At 45.6% G+C, this 15,113-nt stretch overlaps 1 protein-coding gene across 3 annotated transcripts in view; it reads right to left on the bottom strand.

Annotated features, from left to right (window-relative positions):
- Nucleotides 1-3,457, bottom strand: part of LOC132341072 (T-lymphocyte activation antigen CD80-like) — a 28,650-nt gene extending 25,193 nt beyond the window's left edge. For 2 of the 3 annotated variants that reach the window (XM_059872358.1, XM_059872349.1), the window contains exons 1-2: nt 3,301-3,457; nt 3,051-3,156 (exon numbers count right to left, since the gene is read on the bottom strand). In XM_059872358.1, coding sequence (XP_059728341.1) covers nt 3,051-3,138 — 88 coding nt within the window. In that variant the 5' untranslated portion in view covers nt 3,139-3,156; nt 3,301-3,457. The remainder of the gene's footprint in view (nt 1-3,050; nt 3,157-3,300) is intronic. The other variant, XM_059872367.1, reaches the window with a different exon arrangement.
- Between the last annotated feature and the right edge of the window lie 11,656 nt (nt 3,458-15,113).

The raw sequence follows: 15,113 nt of genomic DNA, 5'->3' as shown, positions 1-15,113 counted from the left end.
TCATACAGCAGGTTTCACTCTGGACAGGCGAACAGAAAAAGGAGTTCCTTAGACCCACTGCCCTTGGTTTTGAAAGACTTTTTGTCCCACATGTCCGGAACAGGAGACAGAAACTCATCCGAAAAAAGAAATTAAAACAACAGCTGAAGGCATGAAGAGGAATAAGTCAGAAACTCAATTTGCATCCACTGATCAAGTGGGCAAATCCGGTAGGTAAAGAAAAATTTCTGCCATCTCCACCGTGAAATCTGCCCCAGCACAGCCCACACCAGAGCTGGCACGGAAATCAGACACCAAGCACCTACAGCTCATTGCTACACACTTCAATATCTAGGGGTGGCCACAAAACAGAGAATCTTTCTCAGCCCTCACCGTCCCTTTCTGAAACCCAGCTCCACTCCCAGCTCTTTGCTGGGAGTAACACAAGGGAAGGGGATTCCCAGAATGGGTTACTTGTGAGCCACTGCTCACTGACAGAAGTGGATATTCCCCCTGCCTTCCCAACTTTCCAGTAGCTTAGAAAAGCTGTAGGGAATTTTCTTCAAAACTCCTCAAAAAATTTCACTCCTCGGAAGAAACCCAGAGCTAAGTGGTCCCCAGCTGGAAGAAAAGACTCCAGGGAAGTTTAAAAATACTCCATGGACATAAAGTTGGGTTTGCTGGGTCCCTGAAGTCAGTGCCTATGCTTTGTTTGCTACACAGGGCAGGGAAAGGTCATACTGAGCAACTTCAAGCTATATTTTTCTAGGATAACAAACTGGGACTGAGAACATCCTACAATTTGTAGGTAGGTGTGAAGGTGCAATGGCAGGACAAAACCAAGCCCATGGGGACACCAGATCATAAATAAAAAAGCTTGTGCTGTAACCAAGGTTGTTTTGGCATTTTATGCTGAGACAAGGAGATGTTGTTCATGGACATTAGTGTCTCCAGCAGCAGATGACATCCCAGAAGCAGCTCTAAATTACACTGGCATTTCAGTGGGGGACCTCAGGTGAATATCAGAGTAGCAAAATTCAATTCAAAGGAAAATAAATGGATCTACGTAGCTTGCACATACATGAAATTTCTATGAAAGACAACTTCAAATCAACCTTCAACCTTTCCAATGAAAGACAACCTCCAAATCCCTTTCAATCAAGCCCCCCATTAATGCCTTCCACTGCTATGACATGAAAATTCAGCCTGGCATCCCCTCTGTTACTATTTCACTCACATGGGCTTTACAGAGGGCACCTGTTTCCATCCTAGAATGCTACCTGACCTCTTGCCACACCAGGGAGGTGTGCCAGCATCAGGACACCTGGGCCAAACCAAGGACACGGGCTCTGGGAGCCAGCCCTGGCTGTGCCTTGATGTGGTCATGAGCAGTCCCATGTGGGGTCAGTCCTGTAAAATGTGTAATGTCCTGTAAAATGTCCTGTAAATGTGGTGACTCACTCAGTACTGCGTGGAAAGTCACTGCCAGGCTGATGGCAGTCACCCAGGGCTCCGCTATTTTGCCACAACAAGGTCAGAACTCGGTCCTTGTGGTCCCTGTGGGCAGCCTTGAGAAGGCATCACCCACAAGCACCAGTAAAGCTTTTAAAACCCAGTCCTCTGTGGGTACTGCACCACGTATTTTCCAGGAGCACTGATGCAGGAATGCTGATCTTCAGAGAGAAAGGGTTCAGAGTGTGTGTGAGTGCAGACAGAGAGGAAAAAAGTGCATCAGCTGTCCTGCTGTTATCAGTCTGCCAAGCACCTGCTCCCGAGGCACCAGGACTTCCACTGACTTGTTGCTTGAGAAGCATCTAAAAATTGTGCCCCAAAAGTACAACTAGAGGAACACTTAGCTCTCTTACCAAACTCCTATGTCTAGTAGTGGATATTAGCATGCATCAAACTGTACACCCAACTATACATCCTTTAGCCAAGTAACCAGAATAATTTTCAGAGAAATTACATGACTGGCAAATTACCATATTATTGTAATTACATTATTAACATACCACAAGCTCTTAAAGTGCTGTGAGAGAAACAGTTCTGCTCATGATAAGTTGCCTGCCTGATGCAAATACAAGCAAAATATATTTGTGCTTGACAGATGCTTTGCAAGCACAGAGGTAGGGGAAGGAGTGAGGGGAAGACAGAAGAGCAGATCCAAGAGCGACATTTGAGGTCATTGCTTTCTTTACAAGTGAGCTCTGCAATTCACTCCCAGCCAATTTCTCCAAGTTTTATCTTAAAATTCTGAGACTGAAACTCAAAATGAAGCCTGGCATCAAATACCTCCCAGTTTCACAACAGGAGCATGAAAAGCTCCTAATTTTGCATCACTTGGTTTTTAACAAAAGCCCCGGTTCATCCCAGGTTTGCTCTGGAGTATCCTTAGCTGGAACGAAACACTAAAATGGCAATAAGCACAACTTATTTTGCATCCACAACGAACTCCAACTCAGAAGTGAATTTTGTGTGGTTTCCAGGTTAACATTTCCCACACCTGAGAAGACTCATCCCAAGCCTTTTGAGGCAAGGAACGACCTGTGTGAGCTTTATGGCAAGTCCTCAGAAAAGGACAGGGGACAGCCCAGGCAGGACTTCAATGGGGATTTGTGCTGTTGGAGAAAGAACTCTGCTCTGTGCTGAGCTGCCCAGGAGGTGCAGAGCACCCTGAGCTGCCACCTTCGCCAATCTTTTCCACCACGCACCCACTTTGAACCACCCAAAAAGCTGTGGAAACCACGCACCCACTGAAACCGAAGCCCAAGGGGCTGTGCCATGTGCTCCCCACAGACATCAGATGACCAAAACCACCCTCATGTCTCTCACCCTGGCTGGAATGAGAGATCATCATGCCTGTCAGGGAGCCAGCAGCCTGGGGCAATGGGCCTGGGAAGCTGAGAGCTGAGGGCTCCTCAGTGAAGTGCCAACTGCCCCAAACCCTGGGCTCAGCCCTGGCAGAAGGCACCAGGAGTGTCCTGAGGGCCACTATCCCCTGTTGACCATCACATGAGTGCTGCTGCTGGTTCCCAGCCCCTTCCCACACTCCCATCCCGCCTCCTGCTTACCTATCCCAAGGCAGAGCAGCACGAAGAGCCCGAGCCTCAGGCACGTCCTCAACGCCAGCGCCGGTGGGGAGGCGCGCAGGCACATCATCTTCCTGCAGCTCCTGGGCTGGGAGGAGAGGGGAATAAGGTTAGAGGAACAGAGCCTCAGCAGTCACAGCACCCTCCTCTGTGTCCCTCTCCTTCCTGCCTGCTGCCACCACCAAAAACCCCGAGCACAAGCCCAGAGTGCCCCGCTTCGCTCCCCTGGTACCTGGCGTTTCCCTGGTGGAGCAGCACCGAGGCCAGCCCTGAGCAGGGAGGGTGCAGGGGGTTCAGTGCCAGGCCATGGGGGCCTGGCTGCTGTCACAGGCTGCTGAAACACTCCCTGGCAGGGTGCAGGGGGAAGTCGTGGCGCTGGGAGGCTGCTCAGCTTCATAAGTCACCTCACACCGCCCACGGCTTCCTCACGGGGCGTGTGCCAGGATGCGGCGCCCGCCGCCCTCCTCACTCCCACGGGCACGGGGCTGCCTTCATCCCTGGGGATGCTCTGGGTGTTCCTCCAGCCAGGAGGGGGTCAGGCAGAAGGACCCTGCCTGTCAGTGTAAGTGTCAGGAAGTGCTGGAGGCTTTGGAGGTTAAAATGCAGCAGAGTGAAACCCCGATGTTGCTTTGGGAATAGTTGTATAAAATTATGTTGGAAATTAAACACAATGCCTGCACCACCATTTCAGGCCCAGCAGGATGTAATCCATCAAGGAATGAATTTTCCCAAGAAAATTTAAGAAGGATTGCTCAGGCTGCATGTGATGGATGTCATGGCTGAGAACCTGGAGAGGGAGTAGGATGTGGAGCAGGGCCAGATGTGGATGGTCATGGTGTCACCAGAGAGCATCCACCGCCCTGTGGAAGTGGAGGGAGCACTTGCCTTCCCAGGATTGTGTCCTGCCTTCCCCAGAAGGTACCCACTGCTCACCCAAGGCCCCAAGGGGAGAGGCATGGACAATCCCTGCTTTGAAGCCTGGAAGGGCAGAGCCATCACCAACCCAAGCCAGTCCAGAGCAAATCCCAGGCAGAAAAACAAACCACTTAGCAAATAAGAGCCCGAGGGAATAAATGCATGCTAAGTGATATAGATTTGTACAGATACTGCACACCCTCCTGCAAAATAAATAAGCCCTGGTATGGTGCAAGCAGTTAGAGTGTAAGGGGTTTTATTTAGCTGTAATAATCACAGCAAGAAGGTTGCACTCCAATGAAAACCGGGTATGCTTGAAGGAGGAAAAAAAAAGTGCAAATACAAATCAAGAGTAAAATAATTTATTTAAATGCAGACTTCTGGTTTGCTGGTTTAAATTATTTTGATTTAAATGAAATGCATCCTTTTTATCAGAAATGATTTGCCACTACATTGCTCCAGTTTTTCTTCAGTACAGGTTCCTTGAATTAGATAGATTAGATGGACTGGGTTGAATTACAAATCAGACTTTTATTTTGACATAATTAAAACGACGGTACTCTGTAGAGAAATCAAGTACAGGTTATAACATTTCTCTAGAGAGAAAATCGTTGTACATGAAATGGCTGAGAGGAGTCTGTTATTGAGTCAGACTGCACTTTCTCCATCACAGGGTTTGTGTTTTGGGCTATGATCTAATTCCTGTACATTTGTACTCCGTCCATGCATTTTTCCACCAGCATGGTTTGCAAACACAGATGACAGTAGCACCATGTGTTTATGTAGAAGTGTTTCCATGGTGCTCAGAGAAGAAGAAAGTATCATTAATAGAGCCAGCCATACAGAGCTTCCCCAAGCCACAGCTCCAGCTCCCAGGCAGGGGCTGCCTCTCTGTGAGTCAGATGGAATAAACTTTCTCCTGCTAGTTTAATCATGAATCCTTATCATTACAGAGTTACTGCCAACCCTGCTACAGCTGTGCAGTTCATCACCTCATTTTCCTTTTAAATTCAAGCCTTTTTTTAATACAGATTTCTGCCATTAGCACATTACAACTAGAAGGAAACTCCAGCCTGTTACGTTTGTGTCTGCATTGCTTCCTCAGGACTTAATCCTGCTTTTGGATGAGCAGTTCCAGGGAAAGCAACTGAGCTCATCAGCTGCCAGGCTGTAGTAAGGAAGTACCACAACCCCTTATTACACACAGAAGAGCCTGGACCAGCTAAGGCTGCCTAAATTTTAGATAGACAGCGAACTCCAGGGTGTTATTCTCACTCAGGGCTCCTTCTCTTTTCCTAGGTATTACAGTTCTTGGTACCTTCTCCTCCAGAGATCTCCCTGATTGCAAGGAGACTGAAGAAACACAGAGAGAGGAGCAGTCAAGTGCTTTGCTCTGCTTTGATCAGAGGCAGAAGTTGTAATTTTCCCATCACTTAAAGCTTCCCTAAGCACATATCATATCCTTGATTCATTAAATCCATCAGTTCAAGGGAAGAGGTGTTATGCATCTTTAGGATGGTAACAAAGTAGAAGGACTCATACATACTGAAGTCACAGATGAGAAGGCAGCGCTTTTTTGAGCACTGCAGAGAATAATATAAGCCCACCAATTCACAGCAAAATCCCCATAGAAATAAGGTTTCTTGTGCACCTGATGAGGCCTTCAGCATTTCACCTCTATGTGCTCCAGAAACAGCTTTAAATAGGTAGAAGTATTGCAGAAGAAAAGCTAAGATTTAATAAGAAAGGATAGCTAAATTCTGCTAAAAACATTTACTGCAGAAAAGAGGAAGATGTGAAAGCATCACACAACTACATTGTTCCATTGCCTTCACAGAAAACCATCAGGGAAAAAGCAGAAAAGACATGTGAAATTTTGCAGCATGTGTGCTGTGTAGGGGAAATTAATTTCAGTAATCAGCACTTGTGGTAGAAATCCTTTGCACTCAAAGGGAAGTATTTTCAAATATATTGCTGCTAGCATTCTCCAGTAGACCCACTGACATCACCAACTTTTTCCACCCCTGCAGAAGTGCACTTCCAGGGCAGTTGAACATCATTACTTTAAACACTTATTGATTGTCAAGAACATACAAATAAACCCCGACCTCCCTTTCTTTCTCCACTAACATCTCAGAGAAGTCTCAGGTCAGAACTGGGTAAACACTAAACCAAAACCCAGCACCTACTCTCCACTGAGGATTCATAACCTCATTCCCTCCTACAGGCCTGGGGTACCTTTCACTGTTTTCAAGGTGAACAGCCATTCCAATCTGTGTTAATCTGAACTAAAAGCACATCTGCCTGCTTTTAATACCAGAATGTCCAGGTTGAATGGGAAGTACCCAAGATATGTTTCCAGAGATGTACATCATCAAAATATGGTTGTGCAAATGCCCTAAAAACATCTTTGTCAGACAAATGATCCCATTGCAAAGCAGAATAACATTTTTAGGGATACTTTTTACATAAAATCATAGAATTAGGTTGGAAAGAACTTTAAGATCAATTAGTCTAACTGTTAACCCAGCACTGCTTGGTTTAGTCCACACTAAACCATGTCTACATGTCTTTTAAATACCTCCAGGGATGGAGACTCATACCCTGGGCAGCCTATTCCAGGGCTGGAAAACACTTTTGGTGAAGAATTTTTTTCTGATATTGAATCTAAACCTCCCTTGGCACCACTTGAGGCCATTTCCTCTTGTCCTGTCAGCATTTGATGGCTCCCACACCAGCACATGGAATACAGGGTATGTGGAGAATGAACTGAATTCAGCTGGTAATACTCATCTGTTTCTCAGTGGAATTATATGACAACATTTTTTTTCCTTTTCCTGTAAGAGAAGGGCAGAAAGCAACCTCAGCAAAGTGGTCCCAGCATCCTGAGAAGTTAGGCCTTTCACACAAAGACTGATGGTCTCCCATGCAATCTCAATAACAAAATAAAATAACTTTGTGAAGTAAGAAGAAAATCCAACGGTTTCAGGTTACAGAAAATCCCTTTCATTTTACAAAGGAATATAACAATAACAAAATTCCTACAGCTTCAGAGACTTCTTGTTTTTCCCCCTAGCTGTCCCCAGCCTTCAGACTCTAAAACTGGCAAGATTTGAAGAAGTAAAGTTTTTGTCTTAGCACAGATTGCAGCACAAGCATCATCGTGTTTACAGACTGAAAAAAAAAAAGGAAGGGAGGAGGCAGGGAAAGAAGGAAGGGAGGAAAGGAGGAAAGGAGGAAAGGAGGAAAGAAGGAAAGGAAGAAAGGAGGAAAGGAGGAAAGGAGGAAAGGAGGAAAGGAGGAAAGAAGGAAAGAGAAAATGAACAGATAGTGTGCTTTGGTGATGTGGTACATTTGAAATCACAGGTAGTATGTCTGGTGTGCCACGGTAAATCAGGAGTGACCAATAAAGTTTAAAAAAAATCTTCTGAACTCAGAAACAGAGAGGGGGAAAATGTGGGAAATTAATCCCAGCAATGCAAATGCGAAATGCACCAACATTGTTTGACAAGCTTAACTTTGATTACACCTGATTACTGCGTGGTTGGATATTTGATTTCTACTGCACAAAGCACCGGGGCTTCTTGATGAAATTCCTTAATAATCAGGGATTAATCTTCCTCAACTACCTCACATCAAAGTACTGTAAGGAAGCCACTGGATTGCTGTCCTTTGCTGTAGTGAGGCACCCCTGCTTGTGCAAGCCCCGTGCTCACAGTCCATGCAGGAAAGAGTGACATGTCTGTGCATGCAGGCTGGCACTCACAGCTGCCCTCATCCACACCCTTCCTCCAGGGCAGCTTCTGCAAGCTCTTCCCTTGTAGCAGAGGTGCTCATGAAGGAGGATGCAATCTCCTGTGGTTTCCACCCCTGTGAGTGATGACAGAGCTGTAAACACACTGGTTTCCCTCACAAAAGCAGGATGGTCTGCCTGCAATGGTTGTGCCAGGGAGTCACTGTCTTCGGCAGCACCAGGCTGGGAAGAAGATGCAGGCTGATTTTTATTGGTTTTAATATTCCCACCAACTATTTCAGCACATGGGCAGCTCAAACTTTGTGTCTGGATGTGCTGTGACTTAAATTACTCCTTATGCTGGGTGCATTGCAGGCTTTGCTGGCTCATAAGGGGCTGTGAGCATTCATCCTGCTTTCACAAGCAGTTTAGGCTGGCAGCTCTGTGGCTGGGATGGGCTTATCCTGAACTACTCTTTTCTTTTCTTTTCTTTTCCTTTTCTTTTCTTTTCTTTTCTTTTCTTTTCTTTTCTTTTCTTTTCTTTTCTTTTCTTTTCTTTTCTTTTCTTTTCTTTTCTTTTCTTTTCTTTTCTTTTCTTTTCTTTTCTTTTCTTTTCTTTTCTTTTCTTTTCTTTTCTTTTCTTCTCTTTTCTTCTCTTTTCTTCTCTTTTCTTCTCTTTTCTTCTCTTTTCTTCTCTTTTCTTTTCTTTTCTTTTCTTTTCTTTTCTTTTCTTTTCTTTTCTTTTCTTTTCTTTTCTTTCTTTTCTTTTCTTTCACAAAAAAATGTAACTGCAACCAGGAGCAAGCATTGCATGGGGTGCACATCCAGAGCACACTCCCTGCCCTGCTCCCCCAGCTCGGAGGGCTGCTGGAGCCCTGCCTCTCCCTGCAGGCAGGGCACCTGCGCTCCCTGCTCCGGGAGCCAGCAGTGCCAGGGTGCAGCTGAGGACAGCCAGATCCCTGGAAAGCCTGCCTAATCAGGCATTTTGCTATTTGGCACAAGTGACTGTAGCAAGGGGAAGGTGATTTTTGGGCTGTTTCCTATCCAGGACTGTATTTCCCTGTGTTACCCTTGCATTCACTGGGGAAAAAAGTGAAAGGTTCTGAGTTGGCTTCAAAGCATGTCACACAGAGGCAAAATCTGGGCCTTGGTCCTAGGGGTTTTGCAGAGATCCATGGAAATTCACACTGTCCTAGTCATGGAACCACAGTGACAAGGAGAAACTGACACAGTGCAAACATAAGCGAGTAAAATATTTAAGTCTGTGCGCCAAGATGATGACATGTGGATATGAAAATGCACCTGCAAAACGAATTTATCAAGATGTGAAGTACCATGTTAGAGAAGCAGCATTTTGGATCTGCCTTCTCCGTGAGGTGTGCTGGGCATTTCTCCTGCCAGCTTAGGAATCTGTCGATATGATTAAGGACTGACAAACTGTAAGTGCGTTTTGCTCATCAGAAAGTTGTTTTTGATTTCAGAAATCCACAGTTGATTCCCATGATGCTTGATTCCTAAGATGCAGGCTTACAAAAATCCCAAGATTTACTTCCATATGGTTGATCAGAGGCAGGGACAAATCTCACCCCTGAACATTTATCCCTCAGTGTCCCCTTGGAATTTGGTTCAACACTCTAACCCTCCAAAGAAAAAAAAATTAAGCCAACTTTCTTCTCTTGGCCGTCTTTGTAAGTTGCATTGATTTACTGAAACCAGCATCAGCAGCAGGACGTGGGGGACTGAGAAAGAGAGAAGGGACTGTTGACAAAAAATGAGCATTAAATCAGCTCCAAATGTTATATATATTTTCACCCAAATCATTGTGTTCAAACCTCTTCTGCCTTTAAGAGTGAAGCAAAATAAATCACCTCTGGTGCCCACAAGAGCATGTAATCAAGGAATTAATTAGAACCAATGAGCATGATGCTATCTCTCAGCCCAGCATCCTACCTGCAATTTGTCCATATGGACAAGCACCATATTTGTAAGTGTGAATGCCATTCTGACACAGATTTATATATAAAAATGCAACACTGTTTTCAATGGAAATCATGCCCAAAAAGCAGAATTATATGCTCTGTTAAAAGCAGAGCTGAAAGCATTACCTCTAATCAACGCTGCTAGACATTGTTGTTGTCTGCTTTGGCTGTGGTTAGGCTTAATTTTAAAAATTTAACCTGCTGGGATGAATTTTTTTTCTTTTTTTTTTTTCTTTTTTTAAAATCAGATATGGTTGAGACAGATCTATTAAAAAATCCACCAAAAAAAGAAGAAAAGAAACATGTATTTCTACCACTAATAGTGAGAAAATAAAGGGTGTTTTTCCTTTTGCTGAGGCTGTGATTGTAATATCCTTATTGGGCTCTGGCTTGTTTCTGTCTTGGAAGAAGAAATTCAATGGTCAGAAGAGCATTGTCAGCGCCCTTGATTTTTCCATTTGTTCTGGTTTGAAAGCAAAACCAGTGAGAGACTCCAAGTCAGAAATACAATTTATTAGGAAAAGGGGAAAAATACCCCAAAATACATGCATACAAAAGAAAAACCACTGACAGAATCAGAATACAACCTAATGCCCTGCTAGTTAGGGTGGTGGTGGCAATCCAGATGAAATGGTCTATTCAAAGTGGTGATCCCACAGAAAAGATCTGGTAGTTCTTGTCCTCTGGAAACCAGTGGGTAAGGGCAGCTTGTTCTGTCCCAAAGCCCAGATTATATCCAGGTGGGGATGCTGAGCTCCTCCCCCCTGGGCAGAGCATCTCACAATGGGCTGGTATTGTTCCATGAGCCATGCAGTGGGTCCATTACACAGAAGTGGCTCCTGGAGGGAGTTATCTCTGAGTCAAGGCATTGATGGGCCCATCAACAGGAGACAAGGAAAACAATGCCCCTCCTGGTTTCAACAGTTCTTGAGGATGGGAATAGAATACGTCTTTATATTGTAACCTAGGACACCCACCCTTTGAAAAATGATGCCCATATGTCTGTTAGGAAACATTAGCTGGTTTCATTTTGCCTGAAATGCAAATCCTGCTCAGGAGAGGGATCAGTATAGAAAACCTCCAAAACTTCCATCTGCAGCAAGGTTGTGCTGGCAACCCATAGACTGGCCAGTCTTCTTGTTGGAGCAGTTTTCTTGCCAAACACAACATTTCTTGGCAGATTTGCTTTCTTAGAGACAGCTCTGTATCTGCCCTTGCTGATGCATCAGCAGACATAGCTCACTGTGGTGTACACACAGATCAGACAGCAACATGGGAAGTGCAAATTCAGGGCTTTCAGGAAGCAAAGCTCAGAAGGACTCAATTCCAGAAACCTGCCAGCTTGACATTTGGAGGTAGGAGGGGGAGTTCAGGAGAAAACAAACAAAAGCAAAAGCCCCCAAAACCTAAAACAAGAACCAAACCTGAAAACATTCAGAACCTCAAACCCAAATGTGATGTCCAGCTTTGGTTTGTTTCTTTTCCATTTGAACATAAAGAGAGTAATTTCTGTAAGTGCAACCTGTGGGGCTTCCCCTTTTAAATGGGTATCACAATTTTTTGGATGGAAATCCTCGGGCTGCTGGAACATGGGTGCTTTTGGCTTGCCTTTCTTCAGAGGCCACATCCACTATCTGAAAGGCTCAGGTAAGGCTGTCTGGACAATACAGCTCCTCCATCAAAGTATCTTGTCTTCCACTTAGGGCAAAGACAGAGGGGAGGCCTGAGTTCTAAATGTGCCCATGAAAATCTACCAGGAGAGACAAAGCAATGCCACAGCACAGGTGCTGTGTTTGGCTTCTTCAGCAGATGTGCTCACCTTCCTCTTTTTCTCGGCTACACTATGGTGAGAACTTAGCCAAACACCTCTTACTCTGTATTTTTCAAATGGCAGAGGACAAGCTGGGAGCAAAACATCTGATAGTCACTGTCTGCATAATAAAGCTTGCACTTTGTGCTGCTGCTTTTTACCCCATTTTCCCTATTCCTGACCTCGATGCCATCAGTTCTTCTCTTCCTGTAGCCTGAGAAATCTTTACAGTGACTTAGCCCTTCAAATCTGACCAAATCTGATTACAGCTTGTTTTCCTGCTGGGTAAACAGGATCACCCCTTTGAGGAGCATCATTAATAACCCCTTTCTACCCAGCTCGCTTCCCTTGAGGCACAACCTCCTGACATCCTTTCTTTAGGTAAATCCTTACAATGCTCACATTAATCCCCCGGTTCTCCAGCTTAATGGCTTTGCCTGTAGCACTCTAAGTGCTGCCTTGCTGAAGTCCACTGTCTACATAGTCAATTATCTTATCAAAATAAACCTACTAAGATAGCCAGGCCTGAGATAGCCTTGGTAAACTCATTTTGCACTTGATCTCATTTCCCATTTACTGAGGTCAAGCTAGTTTGTTGCTTGGGGATCCCAGCTTACACAGCTCTCCAGCCTTAGTTTCTTAATGATAGCAATGACCTTTGCTACTGGTAGAAAGACTCACCACTTGACTGTGTTTTCACAGGCCAGTTCCTGAACGGGGCAATTATGTTGCCCCTCATTTCCCTTTACCACCACCCACACCCTTTTCAGCAAGGAGTGCAAGCCGGTCTTCTGGTTTGCTTCCTCCTGCAGTTCTTCTGGTTTGCTTCCTCCTGCAGTTCTTCTGGTTTGCTTCCTCCTGGCCACAGCCCAAGGCTCAGAGGGGTTCCTCACACCCAGCCTTGTTTATGGCTGGACACAGTAATGTCAGTCCAAGCGTGGCCTCGCAGGTTTCACTATCACAGCCAAAACAGCTCAAGCCACGCATGAGCAGGTTACATCAAAGCGGCTGGCATGTCAGGGATACTCAGCGGAAGAAAATGAGAAGGCTCTGGGGACTGAGGACAGGATAAGCAACATTTCACTTTCCAAGCACTGGTCCCAGTGCAAGCAGGTGACTGAACAGCATGAACAGCGTGCACAAAGATCTCACACTCCTCTGCTTCTTACAGCTCCCCAGCTACTCCAGAGCGGCGGCAGCGCTGACAGACCAACACATTTCCCACACCCAGCAACTGTCTGTCCTGACACAAAGCCCGAGCCCTGGGCTCATGCTCTTGTCACAGACATGTCAAACAAAGAGCTGTCCTGTGCTCCTGCTGCTGTGGGGCTGGGGGAGAGTACAGGGATGGGGTCTTTGATACAGGATGAAAGCACAGGTGTGATTTTCTTCTCTGCTCCAAGCAGAAGGGATTGCTCAGAGGCAGTGCAGAGCCACTGTCATTGGAGAGGTACAGATCACAGCAAACCTAAACCTACAAGAAGGGCAGCATCCTTATTCCTGTGCTTCTCTCTGTCTCGGAGTTATTTTCTTAACTTTCAACAACACGAGGTCTGACACCACATCAAATATGCTTAGTTTTTTTTCCACCAAACCAGATTTTCTTACACTGTCTGGCAGCTTTGTGCAGCCACATACCTGGCAGATCAGTGGCCACGTCCTCCTAGACCTCAAGTGCTGTCTCAGTTTTAAGAGCAAGAGGTTTCACAGTTAGCAGCTTACTTTGCTTAGTGATTGCTGTCAGGAGCTTGCCTGTCCTTTCTGCTGGACCAGGTTCATCCTGGGAACAGACCAGGGGACTGACCACAGCACCAGTGTTTTTGGTGACCCCTCTAAAGCCTTCATTGCCCTGCAAGTTTGGGTATGTGCACAGGGTGAGGTTTAAGCTGGAAGAGCAGAGGCCACTGTCAATGTGATGCAATTCAGTGATGACATTGTTTTGATGCATGGAAAAGTCCTCCTGGAAGAAGGAGCAATCCTTACAGGAAGATTTTTGCATGCATCAAAACACTGTGACCACTGAATTGCATCACACAAAGCATGTAAATAGAGAATGGAAACATAGGCAGATATTTTTAAGCCTTGTCAGACCAGTGGGTAAAATAGAGCATTCAGTGATGTAGCTCACATGTTCCTCTTCCGTCACAAATCAGTACTTCCCAATTCTCTGAAATTCAATTCATGAAGAAACAAATGCAGAAGTAACTTTTCAAATGTTGAGCTTTTTGGTGTTCCTAAGCCCTTTCTCATGAATTCTCATGCTCTTTTGTTCTTCTGGTACATGTTCAAAAGCAGGAGTCATTCCCAAGAACAGCAGTATTACAGAGGAAGCTGGTGAAGAAATAGCCACAAGAGAAAGACAAGAAAGAAGGTCCTGGTCACAACCCAACATCAAAGAAATCCCTGTGGTGGAATATAACCACCCAGTCAAGTAACTCAAAGCCACCACAGGGCTTTTCCTAACCTATCATACCTACAATTTCACCTACTCTCAGTTTAAGTCATTCAAGGAAAGTCATCCTTCAGCCTGCCAGGTCCTGGTACTATAAGCTCTCCCCAATAAGCTAAGAAGAATTTCTGAGTATCATTCCCACTCACTTGCTTTCCTAAATTTCAACTACTGCCTCCAACTCTCCCTCCCTCAAGCTTAGCTCTTATGCCTGTACACAACCCATGATTTCCTCAGACACCTTGAACACACTTGCAAATTGCTGGCAGAAGAAAGAGAAGCCCTTACTTATCAACCTTGCTCCTTTCTCATCCTTATTTTTACACTACTTCTATCCTTGCAAAACCAGGAGCCTCAGCAGAGCTTTGTCTGGGATTGGAGGGTTTTCTCTCCCAGAAGACTGAGCTCCTTCTCCTGCAGCTGTTCTTCCTTGCACCTGGCATCTTTTCTACACTGTGGGCTGCAATCATGTTCCCCAGACTGTCTCTTTTCCCACAGAAAGGAGAAACCTGCTCTCCAACCAGAAAGCACATCTAACACTTCAAACATCAGTGCTTGCACAACGCAGGAGGAGCATCACTGTTTCAAAACCTACAGCATGATGAAATCTTCACCCCTCCCATCGCTAAGCACCACATTCCATCAGGGTTTATTTTCATTGGCAAGTGCCAAGGACCTCCAAGTTTAGCCTGCTGGTGCTGTAGGGTGAGCTGAGAGTGGCTGAAAGGCAGGATTGACCCACTTCTAATGGGCTTGCAGGCATGACCCACTCTGATGGGCTCCTCCTCCACCCTGATATTCTCTGAAAGGACAGGGACTCAAGGCCAGCAGCTCCTGCAAAGAAAGCATGTGAAGGGACAACAACACAGACCCTCAGACACTGCCACCATGCAAGCGGGGAACACAGTGCCAGCGCACAATCCAAAATGAAAATGTCACCTGATTCACAGCAAGGAGTAACCAGCCTGTCAGCCCTGGAGCTTCAGATCCACCACTGGAACCAGATATCACCTCCAGGAGAGCTCCCTGGGATTGCTTCACTGATGTTCCCAGGCCCAAAAGCAGGATTTGGAGTGTACTAGGGAGGTCCCTGCCCACACTCTACCAACATGTCAGTTATGAACCTGATGGAGGGCAGTAAAGATGAGTTTGCAGTTCC

The sequence above is a fragment of the Haemorhous mexicanus genome, chromosome 2, assembly GCF_027477595.1.
Source record: "Haemorhous mexicanus isolate bHaeMex1 chromosome 2, bHaeMex1.pri, whole genome shotgun sequence".
Taxonomy (NCBI): domain Eukaryota; kingdom Metazoa; phylum Chordata; class Aves; order Passeriformes; family Fringillidae; genus Haemorhous; species Haemorhous mexicanus.
This window is presented reverse-complemented; position numbering and strand designations above follow the sequence as displayed.